The 24,089-nt window shown below is 43.2% G+C and overlaps 1 protein-coding gene across 3 annotated transcripts in view; it reads right to left on the reverse strand.

Moving 5' to 3' along the window:
• Nucleotides 1–1,701: 1,701 nt before the first annotated feature.
• The window catches only part of LOC112455641 (forkhead box protein P2-like), an 88,745-nt gene continuing 66,357 nt past the window's right edge, over nucleotides 1,702–24,089 (reverse strand). Inside the window, exons 1-3 of one of the 3 annotated variants that reach the window (XM_025017679.1) lie at nucleotides 14,015–14,449; nucleotides 5,248–5,655; nucleotides 1,702–3,013 (exon numbers count right to left, since the gene is read on the reverse strand). In XM_025017679.1, coding sequence (XP_024873447.1) covers nucleotides 2,858–3,013; nucleotides 5,248–5,607 — 516 coding nt within the window. In that variant the 5' untranslated portion in view covers nucleotides 5,608–5,655; nucleotides 14,015–14,449 and the 3' untranslated portion in view covers nucleotides 1,702–2,857. Of the gene's footprint in view, nucleotides 3,014–5,247; nucleotides 5,656–14,014; nucleotides 14,450–24,089 lie in introns of those variants that run through there. The other 2 variants (XM_025017678.1, XM_025017680.1) reach the window with 2 other exon arrangements.

Genomic DNA, 24,089 nt, shown 5'->3' on the forward strand with positions numbered 1-24,089 from the left:
TTCAAAAATATGAATTTCAAAAAAAGGGGGGCTAACTTCATACACTCGTAAATTTGTCGCGTACACCGTTCTGTAAGTCATAAAAAATATCCGAGAACCGTGCAGATTGCGCGCGTAGCCGCTCGATTTGTGTGTCACAAATCGTGCATGCAATTGCGTGTTACGATTGTTTTCGCTGACGTTTTTGAACACGAGCAGAAACAACAACTCTCGATGCACGCATTCCGAAACTGAACGAAACTCATAATAAGACACGCGATGAGAACAATCAGAATAAATCGTAACAGAACGCATATTGTAATTGTTACATAAACAGTTTGCAATTTATGATCTTCTCGAAATTTACCGTTCAGTTTAACTGTCCGGCATTGCGTGCAATAACATCAGAGCAACAATCGTACAAACTATTATTATAAACTATTATCGTGCAGAGACCAACAGTTAAGGACAATCACGTTGCTAAACTGCTTCGACAAACTATTGTACAAGCATGCTAGTCGATATTTCGCGAACACTATACCATATGAGCAACCTAAAACTATTCCCGATCTCCCCATTCTGTATTACAGATCAATCGTGGTATTCGCTTCGAGAGATTCACACAGACGTACTAAGGAACGATAAGAGAATATGAAATATAATCCTGAATTATACAAAAAAATAAATGTACATTTTTCTTATAATCCTTTAACTTCAAAGACATCAAATATTAGTTTTATTATTTAATCCATAAGTAATAGGCTGGCCAATAAGTCATAAGTAAAATTTATAAATAAAAAACCGCACGGATTATTGGCCAACCCAATATTTAATACATACTAAACGGTAGATACAAAGAAAACAGATAGGAAAATTGAAGATTAACTGTCGCTACGTAATCATGGCTTGTTAGCAAATGAATAAAAATAATCACTTTATGTAACTCTGCTACTACAACCAGATTGTATAACAAATGTGCAACGTGACAGCGCTTTACTGCAACTTTCTCTGCAAATTTACTAAATCAAAAATTAATAACATGACGTTACACGTATGTACCAAAAAACATAAATCAATTTGTAGGGAAATATGACACGAGCAATGTCTAAAGAAAAGCTAATGGTTTGTAGGAAATATACAGGGTGAGCCATTTTAATCAATCCACTGGAATATCTCATAGTTTTTACGTTTGAGACGAAAACGTTTTAGACAAAAGTTGCATGATTTGAAGTGGGCCACGTGATGAAAATATGGACTTGACTTTGAGTGACCTTTTCAAGGCCAGGCCAATGTTATCAATGTTTTTTTAAATAGACCTCCCCATTTTTTGTTGCATATTCTTGTAACCCTTGTCGAGAAATTTTCAAAACACTATACTAAAACTCCCTTTCGTTAAGAATTTTCTGAGAAATTTCAAATTTTGTCATAATATTTTTAATATAAAATATGAAATATCTCAGAAAATTCTTAACGAAAAAAAGCTTTATTATAATGTTTTGAAAACGTCTCGAAAAGGGCTACAAAAATATGCAACAAAAAATGGGGAGGTCCATTTAAGAAAACATTGATAACATTGGCCTGGCCTTGAAAAGGTCACTCAAGGTCAAGTCCATATTTTCATCACGTGGCCCACTTCAAACCATGTAACTTTCGTCTAAAACGTTTTTGTCTCAAACGTAAAGGCTATGAGATATTCCAGTGGATTGATTAAAATGGCCCATCCTGTGAATATCATTATTAATCAAAACAATTCTACTGAACATTTAAAAACTGAAGATCTCGTTTCTGAGTGAATAATAATAAATGTATTGTAATAAAAGTATCATTCCCTTTTTTAAATCGTCGCAGGATTCTCTCATTTCGCCATGCGAATCGGCGCGAAACGGCAAATACAAAAGGGGGAGTGAAACCGATCGACGAGGAACGAAAGGCGTGGTCGCATGCTATTAGTAATAGTGAAGACGTACCCTGTACCAAGTGGCCACCTGCGAGACGCTCGAAAGGGATGGAGAAGCGGTGTTGGCGGTTTATCCGTAACACAACCGGAAGTGGAGTGGGTGATGAAGGGCCCGCGAGAGGCGCGGTTTTTTTTCGCGCGTGGCATTTGCGATATTCGTTCGTTCGTTAAGGGGGTGGTACGCGCGTTCGTAGATAGGGCCCCCACAACACGAGACGATAGTAGCACAGGTGTGGCGGTTGGTGGTTGGTGGCGGGTGTAGAGTGTATTTCGCCCCCGTGCAGGGTGAGGCAAAAGCAAAAACAACAACAACAACAACAGCACAGGTCAGAAAATGCACGATCATTGGCGATCACGCGCATCGCGAGACAAATATACGTATATATAAATCTATACACATGAATAAAAAAAAAAAAACGTATGAATAATACAGGTGCACGTACATGTCGTAAGACGCTGTCCCAGGATGAGTTGGACGTAATCGCATGATAAACATTCCTTTCTTCGCAATATATATAGTAATTATAATACACAATAATTATAATACATCATCTATTAGTACGTTAATATTTTATTATTTAAGTGGTTCAGGAGATTGTTGACGAATTCATCCTGAGAATGCAGCGCATAAATATTTCAATGAGTATATAGAACTAAAAGTAAAAACATTAAGTACAAATCAAACTCTGGGGAAAATACTGGGACGGGATTGGACCGGTACCAATACATGTTCTCTTTTCATGCAAGACACACAATCGTCGTGTATAATACAATCGACGAACCGTGTACTGGTACCGTGTATTTAAATCGCTTTAAGTCTCCTTCACGTACCTGATATATCTAGAACGTATAATATATCTCTGCTATTATACAAAAAAGTTTATAAATTCGATTTGATGGAACGTGAAAGAATTAAAGAAGTTATTCGCAGACTCGACAGATCGATGAGATTTGCGAGGGAAAACTAAAACGAAGGGTGAAGCGAAGAAAACGAAAATGTCGAGTAAGCAATTGGTCGTTTTTGGGTGAAGGACTTAACGGGGGTATATATATCGGGGGTTCTCTGTGCTGTACCTCCTGTGTCCCGGAAGGCAAGCATGTAAGGCAGAAAGACGACACGCGTGAAAATTTTTGCGTGACATAGAGCAAGAAAGAGCGACAAAGGGAGAAAGGGAAGGGAGGAGAAAGGGGGTGGAGGAGAGAGAAAAAGTGAGAAAGAGATGGAGGACGTATGGCAGCGTGACGACTTCACAGAAAGCGAAAAGCTTCAACACAATATCGATACTCTAGTCTCTCTATTTCGCCTAACGGGGACACTCGCGCGTGTGCGCGTGTCTATTCTCGACACGCTTCGGCAACAAAGTGCGTCTAACACATGTGCTCTTGTGTGCGGTCGTCAAAGTTCTTGAGAGTCGAATGAAAGCACGACGAAAGCGAGTACGCGATGGGATTCAAAGGCGATGAGTATCGGATCGTGCAGTGTCGTCGACCGAATCGTAATGCGATTTCTTTTGAAGTACCAAGATAAAAGGAAATCCAGTGATCAACGGAAAGTAAGAGTGCGGGCGGAGGATTCGGTGCGACAACGAATTCGGTGGTTAAAAAATTACGTTTTAAAAACTCGAGAAACATAAAATATCATTTTCTCAATTTCTCAAGATCATCCTAAATTCTTGAAAAGGAGAATATATTCCTATTTTGTTAAACTCTTCGATTAAAGTTATAATTAAAAAAAAAACGTTACAAACAGCTCCTGATTGCGTCGCGTGGATCAATGGAACACGTTTGGAGAGATGTTTTCCCGCAAAGAAAAGTTCCGATACTCTCGAACAAAAAAAAAAGGAGAAGAGGAGACTCGATCCGATTACCGTCTTTGAATCTGACGTACTCTTCGTGACTCTCGGCAGTCCCGTGGGACGATTCACCACGAAAGCAGCAGAAAAGACTGGAATCTCGCTCTCTCCTCGCCTCGAGAATTCGTCATTACTCGCTCTGGCGGCTCTTAATTTCGCGCTGTCTGCAATCTCGCGAAATCGGCATGTAAAGCGCGCTAGCAGCCTCCGCTCTCAGTGCGCGCAGCATTGCCTCTGCTCAGTGCGCTGTACTTTTTGCCGCCCGAGGAACTACGAGCGGTTTCGCGACGACGAAGAGGGCGGGCGAAAGAAGGAAAGGTGAGGGAAAGAAAATGAGAGAGGAGAGAAGAGGAGAGAAGCAGAGGAATAGAGAGACATAGAGAAAGAGAGGAAAGAAGAGGGAAAAGAAAGAGAGAGAGAGAGAGAGGGAGGACGGAGGGAGTGTCCTTCGAAAAAAGCCTGATGGAGTCCTTGGGATCTGGCATGGCGGTGCGCGCGCGCGCGCGAGCGCGAGAGAGAAGCGGATGCACGGTGATAAATGACAGATCCGATGGGGTTCGACCGTAATCGGCGATTAATCGATACTCGGCGATCCTCGGTGAAATATACACGCGACCGCAATTTCCAGCGGGAACAAATCGCCCCGGGTGGCGCAGGTACGAATTATATTATACTACGCTCTCGAGAGAAAGAGAGAGATAAAGAGAGAGAAAGAGATCGCGGACGAATTTCTCAACGAAATGCGACCGGCACTACGTGCGCGTACGGGAATGAGAGGGTAAGAGAGGCCAACGCCGTTCCGCTTCTCACCGCTTATTTCCGTCCTTCTCCACGTGCGCACCGTCTCTGTCTCTCTCTCACGCGCGCGCAAACTCGCGCTAAATCGGGGCTACGAATTATATTACCGGCGCTTTCGATCGCGGGGGAATTTCTCAACGAAATACGTATAATTATCGTGCGAAGGACTCGGCGCAAGTAAGTAAGCAAGCGAGCGAGCGAGCAAGCGCGCGCGCGCGCGTGAGTACTCTCTCTCGCGCACGTCCGGATGGAGACGGCAAAACGAGAATCCGCCACGGGCTTCATAAATTTCCGACGTAAGGATCGTCCGGCCAGAAATAACACGCGGGAGAAGTACGCGCGCGGGATTTATTGCCGCGAAAGAGAATAATGCGTTCCGTTTTCAATTTCTCCCCTTCATCTTCCATCGCGCAACCTGCCTGCTTGTCCGTCCGCCCGTCCGTCCGTCCGTCTATCTCGCGCTATCGAGCAGCCGGGAGATAAATTTTAGTCCGGGAGTGAATCGCGCGCGGGCGCGGACGCGCGCGTGTTCGATCGTCGTTAAGAGCATCGATATAACTCCCAAGCTCCCCAGGCTGTTTTCAAGGTTTCCCTCGGGATATTTTAGGAATATACACGAGAAACTCCTTCCCTATACCTAAGTCGAAACGTCGTTCATACCTTGGGCAAGGACGCCAGGCATTGCTGCTTCACGTCCCAGACCAGCTGATCCTTCGGGAACTGCAGACACTTGCTGACGTAGAGCTCAGGCACGTGGATCCGAGCGAGGAGCACGCCCTCGCCGACGGGGGTGTTCTCCGCCGCGAGCGCGTCCTCCGCATTCTGCTGACCTTGACCCTGCGCCGGGCCACCTTGAGGACCGATGGTTCCCTGGATCTGAGACTGAGAGCTCGCACTGCCGGGTGAGCTCTCCTGCTGCTGCTGCTGTTGCTGCTGAGGCGAATGCTGCTGCTGCTGCTGCTGTTGCTGGGGCTGTTGCTGTTGCGGCGGCTGCTGCTGCTGCTTTGGTCCCGCCTCCATTGCGAGAACCTCGCGGTTCCTCAGGATCCCACCTTCAGTAGCTCACATCTGCGACAGGACAAAAAATCACGCGATCGGTTATCAATAATATTCCCAGAAAAAATAAGATACATTATGTAATCGTGATGGATATGTTTTACTGAAGTGGTATGTCCTATTAATAAAATATTAAAAAGGAATATACCACTTACACTTTCATCATCGAAACCTTGTCAAAAAATAGGTAGGATTAAAAAGTTACGTAATACGCATTCTTTTTTACGTTTCTACCATCGTATTCAAACCTCGTCGAAGTAGACGAGGTGTTAAACAGTTACATAATCAGAGGTTTACAGACAAATTTATTGATTTTATCTTATGTAATTTTCTAGCTGATATATAAATCAAGGCTTCTCAATTTTTTTGCAGCGCTTAATTTTTTGCTTCGCAAGAGCGTGGGTTGTCCAACGATGGAATGGTCCAAGTTTTTATTCCATTCATTCCCTTTCGAATGATTGAATTCTTCAAAATAATCTTTACGAAATATACGCGTTTTTAAACGACGTAATTATGTCGCAACGATGGAAAGAAGATAATCGTCAATCGGGAGCGTATCTGGCAAAATACGTGGATTCGTTAACGAGCGTGTAAGTGCCATAAACGCTACGTATGCGAGGAACACGATGGAGGGATGACAACGGATGGCGAGAGACGACGGGACGAGGAGACGATGGGCGCGCGAGAGGGCGGACCGTATGCGAGAAGAGTTATAAGGCGTTTCGGTCGGTGGAGACGAAGAAGAAATTAAAACGGCAAAGGATTCGCTTGTTTATGACCACAGCGAGGTATAACGGTAAAGGGAGGACGGGATTACCGCAATGGAAATAAAGAAACGGCGCCGGGACGCCGTACCACGGCGATTTTTAACGCTCGTAAAAGGTTTTATGCCTCACGATGCCTTGCAACATGCGCGGTTTTTCCTCCTTCACTTTTCTGCTCCCTTTTTTTCTCTCTCTCTTTCTCTTTCCCTGTTACTCATTGCCTTTTTATTTTTGGCGCACGTCGGCTTCGCGATGCGTAATCAGAGATCCAAATCGAAGCGAAGCTACTACGGCGGGAGACTCGAGAGAGAGAGAGAGAGAGCCCCGGTTGCTACTCGCTACCACAACGCCGTCCCAACAATCATAAGAGAGCGTGCACTTCTCTTGGGTGAGACGACCGTAATTTATATAACGCCAGGAATGGCTTTTCTTCCATACCGGGGGCCGTCGGGAAAAGAATGACCGATCCATTCGAGGCGCGAGACTCATCGTTTTGAATTGATTATGCAAATTAACCGCGCGCTCACCTTCGCGTCGCGACTCCGACGTACGTGTGCAGGGCCGGGCCCCCGTACACCGAAGGTAATTCTCTCGGTGTCTCTCTTTACGCCGGGAATGATAAAAATATACGCTGAGAGAATTAATCTTGTCTTTAGGTCTGTAAAGTTAACGTATGTGCATATCAATTATATCCCTCTGATATCTGAATAAAAAAAGAAATGCGTGCGCGACCATTCGTTACAAAAGCAACGTCGGCGATTTATAACTGGCAGGCAGTTTAACTTGGGAGAAAGCTTTAAGTATTGAATTATAATGTTATAAAATGTAAGCGATATAAGCCTGCTATTCTTTGAGAACTCCTACCTCGACATCGAGGCTTCTTAAAATGCCTCGATCCGACCATGGATATATGTAGTTATGAAGCAACATTGCGCGGGGAAACTTTTTCCACCTTCCAGGCATTCCGTGATTCCTGCTACGTATTTTCAAGCCGCGTTTACTATCATGACAAGCGTTTATATTAATTAATTAACTTCTGAGACTTTGTATTTATCTCCGTTGCACCGTTTGCCGCTTTGGCGCTTTCGAGCCGAGCTGCGGAGCCGAGAACCCGCCGGAATTGAATCGCATCTACGGATCGCAAACTAAAAAAAAATTAAAGTAAAACGATCCTTGACAATCTTGGGATATCCTTTGAGTCATCGTTCGGCACTCGGAAAGATTTCTACAAACGAGCCTCTGATAAATGGACCTCTGTCTTTCCTCATCATCGGTGATGAACCGTGTCTGGCGTGATATAAGTACGTATGCGTCGCGAAGTGGACGAGCAGATCAAACGTATTCGTCTTTACCTTGTGCCGCCGCCGTCGCCGTCACCGCTCGCGCGATAACGCATATTTCGCCATTTTATAATTCCGCCTCCAACCTGTCGGATTAATCACCTACGGCCGACGATAACTGACGTCTTAACAAGCGGCGCGCGCGTGATCGCTTTCACTCGAAAGTTTTCAACGCGACGACAGTCACACTGCCGCCGACGCCGCCGCCGAGTTTTATTTCGTAATTCGCGTTTGCGTTGTCCTGCACAGAGCTTTTACACCGCGAGCCATGTAATCCCGCGATTAAGGCGCAGTACTTGCGTCATCTTCGGTAATGGAGTAACATGGAAACTTTATGATGTACCCGTGTACACAGAGTGTTCACGAAATCGCTCTATTTCTTCTTCGAAGTTTACTTCTTGATAAAAATTTAATCGCCACTTTTGTTTAGTACTAAAAAAAAAATTTAATATTATAGTAAAATATAATTAAAAATAAAATAAAATCAAGCTTTTATTTATTCCACATGTAACTTTGATATATTTGACTCTTTAAAAAAAATAATTGAATCTATTTTAGGTTGCGAATGTAAAATTTATTTGATATTGTTTATTATTTCGTACATACAAATATTATTTTTATATATTGCAGAAAGCATATGTAAATATACTAATGGCGCAAGATTATTTCAGGAATTCTTCGGGAAGATGATGAAGATGGTTTTAAAAGTGTTTCTTTATATATATATATATATATGAGAAAGAAAGAAAATCAGGGTAAAAGGATTCCACGAAACGAATGAGAAACGACGGAATCCCGGGGGATATAAGTGTGAGATGTCAGGTGCTATGAGGAGAAGTTTGATGGGAAACCGCAGACGCCATTAAACGTAACCCTCTTCGGGGGAGTGCGGACCGCGTTAAAACTTTAAATAACCTACTGACCATGCTCTGTACACATGTATATATAACTTATGTTTCGAGGAGAAATGCATGAAGAAATACAAAGGACCGCGCGAGAGGTCTACGAGATCGCATCTGCGGCGTGGCGGCGCGAGAGCTAACGCAAAATTACTATCAAGTCATAAATTCATTCGAGACGTCGAGATTTCTATACGACAAGCTTCCTCGAAGTTTTTCATAAAAATTTATAAAACTACAAATATCACATAAATAAATTTTTATTCAAAGTATCTTATATTACACATATATATATATTTCTGTAATTTTCCTTTTATACAATTAAAAAAGTTCAAAATTTTAATTGGCGGCTGTGTGTGTAATATGGTACAGACAACAAAATTCTTGAGATATAAATAATGTTTAATAATACAGTGAGATCAGACGCGTGTGACGAGAAGGTGCTTTCGTCGAATCGCTCGTCGCCGCGCGCACCTATCGCACGCGATAATTCACAGTGGATCATATAATAGTCGCGATGATAACGACATGCTACTTTTTCTAAGCGACGAATCGATCATCGCCGGCCCGATGGGGCTATCCGGCGAAACCGGTAGAGACGAAGAGGACGAAGCAGAAGAAGAGGAAGAAGTAGAAGAAGAACAAGAAGGTAGGCTATAAGAAAGATAATAAGAGGGAACGAAGAGAGAGACGATGATGAACCGAGGGAGAAAGGGAGGGGGGGGTTCATGGGTGCGTATAGACGAACGCACGATGGACGGATGGATAGACGGGGGCCCATGGGTGGACTGACCGACGGACGGGCGGACAGCAAACGCATCAATGACAAGACGTAAATCATAGTTTTATGACCCGTCTTTATGTGGCCCTTATTCGTGGCACTCATCGGTAGAAGAGAGCCTTTCGGATTTTTCTGTCTGGCTTATACTTGTACGTCCAGGACCGCATCGGTTCGCATCGACTGCGCGAGGCCTTACGCTTCAGGACCTTTTATAGTATACCGAGAGAGAGAGAAACAAATTTTACTAATTTATTCTCGCCGATAAAATATAGCATCACGATTAAAAATTATGGTGCCTTTGATGTTTTTTTGAGAATAATGATGCATATAACGTAATGTACTTCACAGATTAAATTAAAGACGGCATTCAATTTAATCTCATTATTGTAGTACACTTCAATTTTTTTGTAAACACGTCTTCTCTTACATGTAAGATGAGAAATTACGAAAGTGTTAAACGGATGATTCACGGAATTAAGTTTTTTTTATCTTGGTGCTTGGATCTCGAAAGTTTTTGGAGATTTGGATAAAATTTTTACATATCCTTCATCATAACACGTAAATGGACGGGTAATAAAGCGACTCCAAAGGATTTCAGTGAGATTCGCAACTGCGAAAATGAAACTCCAATTCGCTTTTCGATTCCGTTCTTCGATTTCGCTCTTCGATCCGCCCCTGAACGCACGTAAGTGCGTATATAACAGGTACCCGCTGCGTGGGCGTCGGTTTACGGGTTTGCTTTTAAGTGACCGTACCTTAATTCGCGCTGCGGTTAACAGTGTGTCGTGTTTAACGGTGATCCCGTGAGGGAGGGGTGAAAGAGAGAGTCAGAGAAAGAGAAAGAGAGAGAGAGACTGCAATTAGAAAAATCCGATAACTGCACCGGTGGAAATGCAACCCGGCGACAAAAAAGAGGGAAACGAGGGTGGGGTACACGAAGGCAACGAAGGACAGCGCGGGGTTAAGGTACGACCCTGACATTCTGGATCTCGCGGACGTGGGTGTGCGCACCGCGCAACTTTGTTGCCGCACTTTTTCGAGAGCATCTTCTCTCTCTCTCTCTCTCTCTCTCTCTCCCTCTCTCCGTTCTACTCCGCTCCGCTCCGGGCCGTTCCGCGGGTCCCGCGGCGCGGCCGCATTATACGGTCGCGCGCGCATAAAGGGAACGGCGTACGCGAAGGCCTTGACGGAGGAGGTGGTGTACGACGAGGATTATTTTTCAACGACATACGCTACGACGCGCCGCGGAAAGTGAATCGCGCCAAATAGTACAATTCAACGGCAACGCGCGCGCGCGCTTATACGGCTTTATTGCGCGACTGCGACACGCGAAAAAGAGCGCACGGACGGCCGGTAATCTCGCCTGATTAATCCCAATTTTAATCTCGCCCCGCGGTGGCGAGCCGAGCCATGCAACGAACGCGTGAAATATGCCGGCGAAATTTATATCTTCCCGATATATCCGCGCGCGAATGAATTCCGCTCGGAATTCCGTCACACGAAATTGCGATGCGAAGTGCGACATGCATCTCAGACAGCACCGTGTGTCAAAGATGTCTTAAACATGTCTTTAAGACGTCTTATGTACCGATTTTGGACGTGCGTGCTGTCTAGGATATTTTCGTAGTGTCAGCGACATCCTTCGAAGAATACCTTTCCAAGATAAAAGAAAACTAACGTTTGATTCACGGTACGCTACACGATAACAACGTCTAGTTCGATCGTCTCGTTTTATTTCTCCCAATCCTATGGTATCCCATTACACATTTATCGCGACGTTAATAACCTAGGCGGGGATCGTTCAAGCAATGTTCAATTTTTATTCTGTGGACGTTTAATGTTCCTCCTCCCCCCCCCCCTCAATGTCTCATTGTCGTTTATGGCACCAGCATCCCTCGTGCAATTTGAGCGACGTGCTCCGTAAATTACCGGGCGAAAATCAGATAGAGATACAGACTCGGCTGCTCTCCAGCTCCCTTTAGAGTGACAGACTTAACTATGCGTGGCTGTCTAACGCTGAGCTTGATTTATCTACTGTGAAAATCGCATTTAATATCAATGAAATAAGACAAGACGAGAAACACTTAACACACTTGGCGATGGCGTACGTTAAACGGTTCGCTAGGAAAGGATGAAAAAGACAGCGAGAACATTTCGAGCTTGATGTTATTACACACTGACGATTCTCAAGATATGGCTATAGCTCTTTTCTTATCTACAAATTACTTTTTAATATCACACGAGATCTCTGATTCTTGCTTCGCGTGTCTTGTTACTTATGATTACACCCATATAGCGTACACGATATTACTATCCGCGGTAAATCCGCGATAAATTTTGTGGATATCGGGATTGGCAGACGCATTAGGCCTATATACAATATGGACATAATATTACACGCGTCCCCTATCTCTTACGATCGACTACGATATTGTCTTTCTACAAGGACTTTCCTGATCGTCCCCTTTGCTGCGGCAATAAAAGATGTTTCCTGCGCACAATAATTCGCGAAGTTAGGTGTGGCATGGGCAGTTTCGCGACACCCACCGCTTCTCCGGCGATTTTCTCGTTATCGATATGCCGAAGAAATTTATAAGGTCGTATACGTTCCGAAACATAAATAAAATATACTTTTCTCGTAGGTCGATTAATTCACGGGTAAAGTGTTATCAGTCAAAAGAATAAAAAAAACTAAAAGATAAAAGTGTGCAATTAAAATTAATCTGTTAAAGTTAGATTCAAAGTTTTAATATTTTAATAATTTATCGATTGTGTAAAAATAAACGAGCTGTCGCCGATAAAATGTCATGCACTTTGCGCAACAACAAGCGTGCATGAGAATAAGATCCACGTATGAAACTTTCAGATTGAAAAAGTTTTCTCTCGTGAAGTTCGACTGCTGTAGCTCATATGTATACTTGCGGGGAACTTCAATAATCGAGTATAAGGATATCTTTCCTCAAAGCCTGCGGAGGTGGTAATATGAAGATAATACAATGATATTAAATAAATTTGTTGGACACGCTGGACCTGTAGGCGCATTCAACAAATCACGCTGCATTCAGCGGGTATAATAGAAACGCGGAAGAGAGAAGGATGCTGCGCGGCGAAAAAGAGAATCGATGTCGCGAACACAGAAGAACAGAAAGAAAGCCGATTCCCTCTTTCCTCTCCTTCGTTGCCTTAGCTAAAAAACACCCGCCCTCGCGGGAATTCGCCTGTACAAATAGCCCTTTTCGTCTCGTACATACCCAGCCCCGGGACAGGAAGTTTCGCCGCTGCGATTTATTCACGTCACCACGTCGGAAAATCGTACAGATTTGGCACAACAGAGATTACATAAGTAATTCTTTTGCCTGTGATTTATACTCGTTTGTCTGTCGAGATGGTGATTGATGACGTTTAAGTTTTAATATGCCTTTATTACGAAACAGATTTGGATCGAATTTTGCAAATGTAAATATCACTAAAGCTTTTTGAATATAAAATATTGAAAATAAAAATAATTAAAAAATGTTGACATATTATTTTCAAGACATCCCCTCATGAATCGATTAATTTATCACGCGGCTCGGAAGTTATCTAGAATAGCACGCCCTTATTTTACTTTAAGACTCGACCGGATGCTTTTCTGCGAAGTTGACTAATTGCTAAAAATGTCGAAGGCCATCGCTTGTTATCAGCGACTCGGTGATGGTGACGGTGCATCGGAGAGAAGCATGAAGGTGTAGATGGATCACGACAGAAATAGCGAGAAATAATTCCATCATTTATTGGGCGGTCGAAAGGTTAAGAGGGCGGCGTGTCGAGCTTAAAAGGCTGAATAAATTAAATCTATAAACGTGACATCGATACGAATACCAGTATTATTGAGTATTCGCCCCGATTCTCTTTTATTAGTCGAGAAAAAAAAGTTCACGTTAATCCTACGCGTTGTTATTGTTTCATGACTTTATTGACGAGCGCTTCAAATATTTCCTTGATAATGTCGAGACCTCGGATACCGGTTTATACCAGAAAAGCATCATTATCAAGTATCAAGTATGATCAAGTATGATCAAGTATGATCAAGTATCATTATCAAGATAAGGGCAATCATTATTTCCTCCCTGGCTTTTACTGTCGTGGAACGTAATGATAAAATCGTTTAACCATTACTAAGCGTTCATTGTTATATATTTTCCTATATTGAATAATATAACGATAACTGTACGATTAACATGTGGCAAAATTGTAACAAGAAAATTAAAAACATCATCAACGTTTCTTACTAATTTGTAGTAATTCGTTGTAATCAAATGCATCTCTTCTCAATTTTGTAAGATGCATTATTTATAATAAACACATATTGGCAAAATCGGTTTGCAAATGTTTAAATTTTCTATCCCCAAAAAATCTTACATCTACATTGAATATGAATGAATGACAACCATACCTCTTTAATCCTTAGCATTCGGAGCAAACTCTTGAATAGCATTCAATCGAGATCCAATTCAGATAACTGAATTGGGGAGTCTGACAACAATTAGAGATGAATTCGGAATTCTCTGAAAGCACGTGTCAATACCGATATGTCTGGTGACTTACCCCTGGTTCAACGACCCACGCAGCCACTAGCGTGAAGGAAAACGAACGGGTGACCCTCGGCGTTGCCGGGGTTATCGCGCGACATCGCCACCGGCAGCCATTGTCAAAAAACAATTCCGAAACGTACGAGGCATCCACCACATTGCACCAACCCGCACCGTATATCGTTGCACCGCACCGCGTTGCGAAAACGCGCTTCGGGGTGGTCGTGCCTCAGCAATATGGCGACGGCGGCACGACCCCCAATATCGCCCGTCGCGTATTCCCAGGTAGAAATGACTCGGGAGCGTCGTCGCCAGGACGAGATCCTCGGCAGGGAGGACGGCTCGCGCCGGGACTCACCGCCACCCCCCGACCGCCCGGCGTACCATCGGGGTAGGACAATGCTCGACGAAAGCGAAACGTACGACGACCGGCGGCGCCTCCGAGTGCGGGACCGAGCGTCGCGGGGTGCATCACGCGACTACGGCGGGGTTCGAGGGGGCACCTCCGAGGAGGGTGAAGCATCCCCGCGGCGTAGATGGCGCCATGGCGCCGGTTTTCAGGAATTACGCTCCAGGGTTAGGCGCGAGGGGTGAGAGAAAGAGAGAGAGAGAGAGAGCGCGCGAGGAGAGCCTGGTGGTGGATGTTGGTCGCCTGGCAACGACGAGAGATCGACCGAGTGCTCTTTCCGCCCCTCTCTTTCCCCTCCCTCTTCGCCCTCCGCCTTAGCGGCCACCGAGAGAGTTGGACACCACCCTCGCGCTCGTTGTTGTTGCCGCCGCTTGTGCTGGTGCGACGGTATGGTGGTGGTGGTGGTGATCCCGCGGACGTGTGCGAAAACAAGTACGTATCGAGAGTCGCGAGTGGGCAAACGATTAGTCGCGATCGGGGGTGGAGAATGTCGAGGGTGGAAGGTCAAGAGGAGAGCGGGCGCCTTGAAGGACATGCCAATGGTATATAAATACATCGCGCGCGTCTGGGGTGAATCCTTAAAGACAGAAGTAACGAAATTGGGACATCACAAATACCGTGATGTGGATGAAAAGAAAGAATACATATCGAGTACAAGTTCTGTACTAAAGATGATTGTATGATGTTGTATGATTATATAATTATAAAATATGATTTTGAAGGCAAATTAAATTGTACTACTTGAAATATTCATCGTTCATATTTTTTTCAACATGTACACAACTATGTTGCACTCTATATTCAATGTATTAATTATTTGCCGAAATGACTATGAGTTGGCGTCATAAAGAGAGATGTATTGAAATGGTACTTTCATATAATTAACATTTTATTTCTAATAACATGGTGGAGAAGATTGTGAACATTGTAAGTATAGAAGGGTAAGGTAAATATCAATAAAACGGTATTCTTAACACGGTATTCTATCCAGTGAAGTATGAGGGGATTCGGTCGTTCGCTGTTTGTCCGTTCGTCCATTCTCTCCGGCAAACATACCGAAAATAGCGCGCGGTATTTCACATTGTTGTTTTAAGACAGCTCGATCGATACCTTCATCGCGGTATCGGTACACACCCACATTGTTGCGCACCGTCTCCCTTATAAATAAGCGATCGTTTAGCCGCGAAGTCTCGGCGAAAACTTTCGCCGTGCTTTGGTTCATGGACGGTTTTATAACGTAACGAACCTCATTAGGAACGGTAATAGCGCCTTTTCTGGTAGCAACTCCATTTTCTGCGAGGCAAGACGGATGGCCGCCATCGTTGCACCGTCGCCTTAAAAGTCCTCGCACATCCTACGGAAGCGGAGAGTAATGAATGGTTCGCAAACGTAAAAAAAAAGGGGGAATTCCGTCGATCGTCGCACGGTGATTTATCGTGACTTTGATCGCGCCGTCAAAGCGCCGTGATAACGCTTTGTCCGATAAGGCAAGAAGGGATGAGTGTCCTACTGCCGTTTTCTTCGCGATTACGGATAGCAAGGACATGATTCACGCGTGATCCATTATCGGACGATTATATTGTTATCTGATAATCGCGTTTGTGTGTACGACGAAATGTGCTTTCATAGTTTACGAGATATGATCATCGCGGCGACAAATATAGCGATTACGAATGTCGCGCTCTTCAATCATTAGAAGCTTATCGGATTTGCCTTGCGCAACTAAAATTAATTTCCAACAAAAGCTAACATAAGAGCAAAAATAATAAATATGAACCATATAATGAATTCATTTTTCAACTTTCCGCAACGGCATTTGAGGTAATTGCGGACTAATTTACATAATTTTCGCTCTTCTTGTATATCTCTGCGTCAAAAAGTTTTACATGACTTTTAAGCATGTTAATGACTAAGCTTTCAAGGAGTCAAACCGGATCCTCTGATGTGGAAAAACGGGAGGTTTCGCGTGACATCACTTCCTCAGCATCGGCATCGTCGCGCGCGGATACAGGCACTCATGCCTGACGACTTTTTCGTCGCACGGTGCGCGGGGGAAGGGAGAGAAAAACTAACAAGCGCAAGGTTCACTCAGATTAGATCGACTCCAATTTAGTTCACTCGCCGTTTGACCTCCATTCCGGATCGGCCGCCCTCTCTCCGGCTTTTAATTTGCGGAGGATATGACGTTCCCTCGATGAATCTCATCGGTCGTCCCTCTTGACGACCGGTGCCGTTAAACCGGAACAATTTAGCATCGAGGACGATAGAACGGCCACCCCCCCCCCCATTTTTATCGGCACTCCACATTATAGATTTAATTGTAATTCAATCAGCGGATAGGAAGTTCTAGAGCAAAGTATTTTTTTTGTACGATCCATCGTTGGAATTCTCGATTACACAACTCAAATAAATTGCGAATGAATATTCGAGATGTTAATCTACGAGAATTAAAAAGTAGAAACAATTTTATCTGATAAGCTGTCTCTTAATATCTTTAACATCTACAATAAAAAATATTATGCAACATGATATTGGATATTGCTTAATAAGACATCAAAATAATTTAAATGTAACATAAAATTTATATATATTTATAAGAACCGCGCAAGTTATGTCCCGATTTTTCATCCGTATCATCTTTCAATTTTCTTCCTTTTATTTTTTAATTAATTCTTTAATTAATTGTCACAGAAGAATAGCGTGGTGCAAAACAGGTAGATTAATCCATTTACAATTGGTTCAGTAATATAATGAATTATGAATGGTAGATCAACCCGGACAATCAAGTGTTAAGAATACAATAAAAAATGTAAATATTAAAATATTAAAATATTAAATTACTTGACTATCACAATATTTTTTGAGAATTATAAGGCGAATTAACACGTGAGAAAGTAAAAAAATGTACGCGTTCTAAACTTCGCGGTCTTGGAAAATTAACACAAGGAATAGAGTTCGGAAGTTGACCTGTTTCCGCTTTTCGAGCATCGTCAGTCCATTAATTTAAAGGGATAGCACGAGGAACGTGTAAGGCTCCGGCAGACCAGAGGTCTAGGTGAAAGACGAGTACCTGACGTATATTTGATGTTTGATCGATTGATCACCATGCATCTATCGCAATCTTTTATACGCCCACCAAGGATCTCCGCTTGTCAGCGAATATAGAACCCTCTTGGCCGTATCGTTAACTTCTTGACCCTCCTATCACACGTCGCCGAAACAATTTCAACGCGAAAAGAGATACGTAAATAATATATTAATATATAACCCTTTGTATTATTTAACAACTTATCAAGGACATTTCACAAAAATATAAATTTAGTAACAATAATTATATAAGCTAAATCATAGGCTAAGGACGAGCATATAATAAACTCAGGTGTTAAATATTAATTTATTCAATAACAAAAGAATGATTAAACTGCCATTTATTCTGACGCTCTGTTACTTTTATTGCTTTATCATCACCAATTACGCTTGATTATTTTGCTCTAAGTTCCGACATCAATCCTCGACGTACCACTTTACATATTTCAAGTTCATTATTAAATATTTAAATAATTCACCGTTGATGAAGATTGAGTAAAGTCGAAACGTTGAATTATATACAATGTTCAATCATACTTTTCGTTATTGAATAAATTAATATTTAACACCTAAGTTTATTATACGCTTGTCCTTGGTCTATGATTTAGCTTACAGCTCAGCTCGTAACGAGCGAATTAACTTTATTCAACAATAATTTTTATACTTGTGTTCTTTGAAAATAATGACACGCTTCGACATAATCGTCTCTCCATTACTTGCAAGTATCGATGACTGCATTCACCGTTACGTGAGGCTTTTCACCTCGCATTTGCATCTGTTTAAACGAATAAATAATCCCACGGTGCTGCGCGCGCGGCGATATTCTCTTCGCCGCCGTCTCGGTTCCCGGCTCGCGAGTCCACATTCTTCCCCGCTTCCCGGCACGAGGGAGAAAGAGAGCCAGGAAGTCAGCCGTGAGACAGGAAGGTCGTACCATCTAAGTTTAGAGTGTGTTTTAGTCACCTACCGCGGCTACCTACACTCTTTTCCACCTACAACTCCGCCCCTTTATCTGCCCGCGAGGTCCGCGAGGAGTCGTTAACGACCTCCGTATGCGGAGCTGATACCCGTGGTACGTGCGGTGGAACCCTTTCAACGATAATCTTGGAAACTCGGATCTCGCGCGCGATATACCGTCCCGTGAATTGGCACGCGGGGAAAACCGAGACGTTACTCGATTTTACTTTACGCGCAAGTTAACGCCGCGCTTTCTCACGTCTCGTTCAAGGTATTAAATTATTTTCTTCATAAAAATAAGTATATTACATAAAAATAATTTTCCTCATTTCCTTTTGAACGAAGCCGTCGTTTTGCAGGCGCGACATCATTACTCAACAAAGCTTTCGAATGAGAAAGAGGCCTTCGTGAAAAACACTCCGGGAGAAATTCCGTTGTCTGAGAAGAGAGTATTATGGTACGTACGGTCTGTCTGCCGGCTGTTTCATAGTGTTAATATATATCTCCGCCGGTTATTCCAATATCCGTTGTCTACTCTAGACGATGATGCAAGCGTTTGCACTTCCCGCCAGCGCGCTGCTGGCATATACGTTCTCGTCTATCTGCCGCCGCCGTCTATCTATCGTGTCCCGAAGGAAAACCTGAATCACGAAATCCTCCGGGTGCTCTCTCTCTAAGAAAGGCGGAGCAGCTGCGGTGGCGGTGGCGGCAACTCTCTGTTATAAAGCCCCGGTAACGTACACGCGTGTAACGTTTACACGTCCTCGTATCTCTTTGGCGTGTGTATTCGTGCGTGGGTGTTAAGCGGGTGCAGGAAGGAAAGACGCGGGGACCGGCGAGAGGGAGGGAAGGGGGGAGGATAAAGGAGTAAAACCGCGCGTATCGCGTCTCTCCGCTGCCTACCTCGCGCGCAACGGGGAGGCACGTCCGGTATATATGGTATATCGCCTTATGCACGTCTCCTCGTCCTACCGCGCTTGGTGCCTATGAAGGCACCGGACAGACGAACGGGCTATTGGATGAAAAATACCCCACTAAATTGATAAATTATGGCCGCTTTAAATCAGCCAGATGCGGGGTCCATGCGTTCCACCGCGGCTCAGAGAGAAAGAGAGACAGGCTGGGGCCTGATTTAGGTAGCCATTCTGGATAACTCCTGATAATAACTCTATTGTAAACGGTAGTCGGGGAAACTTTACGAGCAAGTTTTTAATGGTTTTCTTAGTAATTGTCAATGCGGAATTTGTTCGAAACGACCTGAGGATCAGGGGAAATTACGACCAAATTTGGTTCTCAAAGACTTTACAGCGAGAACTTGATCGAAATCTGCACGAAAATCACATGTACGAGAAAATTATCACGGATTTACTCAATTGAAGCTAATTAAAGTTGAGAAACGCGCGCGCGGGCAACATTCCGTTCTTTCTTTATATTAATTTTTTTGCGATTGATACCAACAATCACGAATTGAAACGTAAGTAAATCTTTGACGAGGGGCTCGTTAAATCGCGATTGCTCTATCAAAAAGCTCTTTGCTATTTGTCGTTAAGACGAATCTCTCGCGATGGGCGTACAAATCAAGATTTACGGGCGGTTACAGCGACCGAAACTCGGCGCTATCTTGCGACATGGACAATGTAAGAGATTGCGTCACACACAACGACCGAGAATCGGCTTCGAGGCAAATCGAGGCTCGATCCGAAGAACTCGGACTGACGTTCCCGGAGGGGGCGCGGCACTTTCTCTCACCGGAGTTCCAGAGCAACGTGGAATCGAGGAAACCCCCTCACGAATACCCACACAATTTACTCCTCCGTAGCCGTCCCGATGTCTGGAGAAGTTACCTCGCCTCGCTTAAAATTCAATTTGACCAAAATGGGGAATATACTCGTACAGTCTGCCTGGGGGTACATAATATAGTTGGACACATAAAATATTTCATTTCGCGAGAACTCCGTAGAATAAGAATTTACACATCATCTCTAACACTTTTTCAACATTGATGTTTAAACGAGCAATTTTGAAATTTAGAATATGCCATCACTAATTTTTTTTTATTTTTTTAAGAAAAAAAAAATTTGTTAAAGTACTGAAAACTGAAGAAGACAACATTTTAACAATAAGATGTATCATGATATATCATCATACGAAAAAACTTTAGATAAAGCAATTAATATATGAAATAAAACTAAAAAAAGAATAATATATCTTAGCAATCAATATTTTACTTTAACATTTTTCACCTCATTTTTGTGTTCTTAAAAACTTGGTACATCTGATATAGCGATCTCAAAGTTTTTATCTGAATTATGAGCACGAGGAAACCGCGGAGAAAGAGAAAATTAGTAACACAATCGGCAAAAGCGACAACGGATTAGGCGCGGTATGAAGAAAGAGGAAGAACGCAACGACCGAACAGAAATTCCATCGTCAACCGGTCGGGGATCGCAATAGAATCGGAGGGTTCCTTTGACCGGTTGCACGTTCGCGCGAGCCTGCCTGACCACTTGTGATTCATTTTACGCAATAAGCCTTCGCTCGCGCCATGTATGCAATTCCATTTGTTTTCTGTGCGTCTCTTTTCCAAGTCTCGCGCGAAATGCGGGATTTGCCGCGGCAAAACTCCCAAGGAACGTATAATACGCTACCTTTTTCTCTTCGCTAAAGCAAAATCCTTCCTCTCGGGATCCTTCAAATTTTAACGTGATATGTGTATACATACATTTTAATATGATATGTGTATACATACATATATTTTTTTCTTTATTTAATGTAATGTAAAATTGATGGAAATATTATATTAATACTTTAAACACGAAAAGCAGACACACGAACTCTTCCCTCGTACTCGTACTTTTACGTATTGCTTTAAATATTGCGTGCGGAGTTATAAAACTTAATATTTCTCGACTTATATTAGGACAGTAAATTTCAGAACAATAAATCTTGCGTGATTTTGAGCACTTCCTCTTGACTGGTAACTTTGTGTGTGATTTGCTCAATAAGACCACGAGACAGTTCTATTAAGCCACGCGTCCACGCGTCTAGACCGAGTCACGTGTTACAAATTCGCATCATTAAGTACAATGAAGAAATGGCTCAAGTACTTGAACAGATGACTAGAAATTTCCGACTTATCCGCAGAAAAGTATTACACTGCACTTGGAAAAAATTCATTTGTAATCGGGGTATTGAGATTTTCGCGCTGATTTAGCCCTCTCGGATAAAACTGATCACACCGCGAGATTAAAGGTGCTTTCCAGCAGCCGGGACACTAACAAATTTTTGGCAACGGTGAACAGACGTAAGCATGGAAGTCAAGAAGGCTTCGACCTTATTCCTATCACGTACTTGGCAATTGTACAAGTCTTCCCGGCTATATCCTTGACCAAGGAATAAGGACCATTTTTTTTAATGTCGAGCATTCGTCGTCTGTATCTTGGCTCGCAAAAATGCTCGTCTTCAGAAAAACCGTTTTATGAGCTTAGTTTTTCATATGCAAGCAGATATACCGCGCCTTGAGAGCCACTACAGGCAGTTTAATATCGACGCAACGGTTTTTTCAATGTATGCAAAAAATTATTTGATAGATCAACATTATATAAAAAAAAAATTTTTAAAGCAGCAATTATTACGCGATTGCCGCATATCCTGAATAACAAATATTATATTATTACACACACACATTACATATATTATAAATATCAATATTTTAGATATTGTTTAAATATGTATTACATCCTAGATACACGATAGCAAATATTACATATATCATTGGTAACAAATATTGTGTTGTTATATCACATATATTACAAACATCAATATTTTTTATATGTATTATACATATACAGACGATCGTGGTATCGTCGATCCCTATTGGACGAATGCTACCGCACACGAGACTCCTATGGGGTACCCTCGAAAATACTTCTCTCTGGCTCTCGCACCAGCGTACCCTACTTTATTATACCGTCGTCCCAACGAGCGCGGTATATTACGCGATGACCGAGAGCGGCGTGCACACGCGGCTACCTATTACGATAAATACCCGGCGCGCGCGATCCGGCGAGATCGGCGGGACCGGCTCCCTAAGACGGTGAAGTATTTCCGCGATAGCCATAACCTTTCGCCACGGCTTCCCACGCCTCTCGACGAGCGTGTCCCGCCGCGCCCGTGCTTGACCACACCGGGCGAACGAAACACATCCAGCTGGGCTGGATCGTGATCGGTGTTTCCCTTTCCCGCGTTTAGGCAGATCAATCAGCTAGGTCTTGAACGAGACACTGGCCGTTGGGATAGGGCAATTGTGCATCTTGGACGCCTTGCGGGAAGTATCTATTAATCGCCGAATCCGTTTTTCGTCTACAAAATGTTCCAATAAAAATAGAATATAATTTAGTTATATTATAGATGTTTAAAGTTAGGTATATACATAAGGATTAAATGACGTTTGCATTTTTAACTCAAAATTTAAAGTTTGTATATAAGGGATATTGAGAGGACCTGCAGATTACACGTGGTCTCAGCTTCGTGAAATATCATATAAACATGGCGAGCTAATGATTTATAGATGATGTCCTGAAGAAATTAAGCACATCCTCTGGACCCGCAAGTCAGCTTAGCTCTCTTCTTATCAACTACAACGCCCGCGTAAATTCAAGGCTATGTTCGGCCAAACTACCTTAGCCGGACCGCGGGCTGCGGCATTATCCTGGAGGATTTATGCGGCTCCTTTCCCAAATGCATTCATCATTCCGCGATGTCAGCGGCTCGCTTTCAGCCCCGGTCTTCGTCCTCCTTTTATCTCCTCGCTCCTCCGGTTCCTCTCCGTCTCTTTCTCTCTCTCTCTCTCTCTCTTTCTTTCTTTCTCTCGTTCGCTTCCCTCGGCTTTTGCCGAACTCCCGGCCTTCTACTTTACACAACACGCACGAACACCGCTACAGTGCTCACTCTCGCTCTCGTCCGAGAGTCCACCGTCTTTCTCTCTTCTCCTCCTCCTCCTCCTCCATTTCTCTCCGCGCCTGTAACGCGGCAGTGATTCTTGTTCGTTTTTGGCATTCACGTCCTCCTCTCTGCTTCCTCGTCTTCTTCTTCTCCTTTTTTTACATCATCGTATAGTGGCGCGGCCCTTTTCGGGCTCGGGTACAAACGGCCGCGTATCGGGACCACCCTGCGATGCTGAGTCTCTCCGTGATTCTTTATAACGCTTGTAACGGGTGTTGTGACGCTCCTCGGGACACCCTCTTATCGAACGTGATATATGAAGGTAAGATAATAACGCGCGCATATGTCGACGACCCATTTTATCAATTTGCATAAACACAATCACAAGTTACACTCGAAATAATATTACTTGAGAATTTGTCATTATATTCATGATTATACGACTCAATTAATTAATAATGTAATTCACGTAGTCTAGTTAAAAATTTACTTTCGCGAATACCACGTGATTACGATAACCTTGTTACTTTGATTGAAATTCAACACTCGACCTTGCACATATGAAATATCATGTACTTTAATGCATTCGAATAATCCATAATCAAATGAGAAACGTATAAAAATGATTGAAGAAATCGTGTCGCTTTGTGTGTGTGTGTGTGTGTGTGTGTGTGTGTGTGTGTGTGTGTGTGTG

Source organism: Temnothorax curvispinosus, unplaced genomic scaffold, assembly GCF_003070985.1.
Source record: "Temnothorax curvispinosus isolate PA1 unplaced genomic scaffold, ASM307098v1 QBEX01006295.1, whole genome shotgun sequence".
Taxonomy (NCBI): domain Eukaryota; kingdom Metazoa; phylum Arthropoda; class Insecta; order Hymenoptera; family Formicidae; genus Temnothorax; species Temnothorax curvispinosus.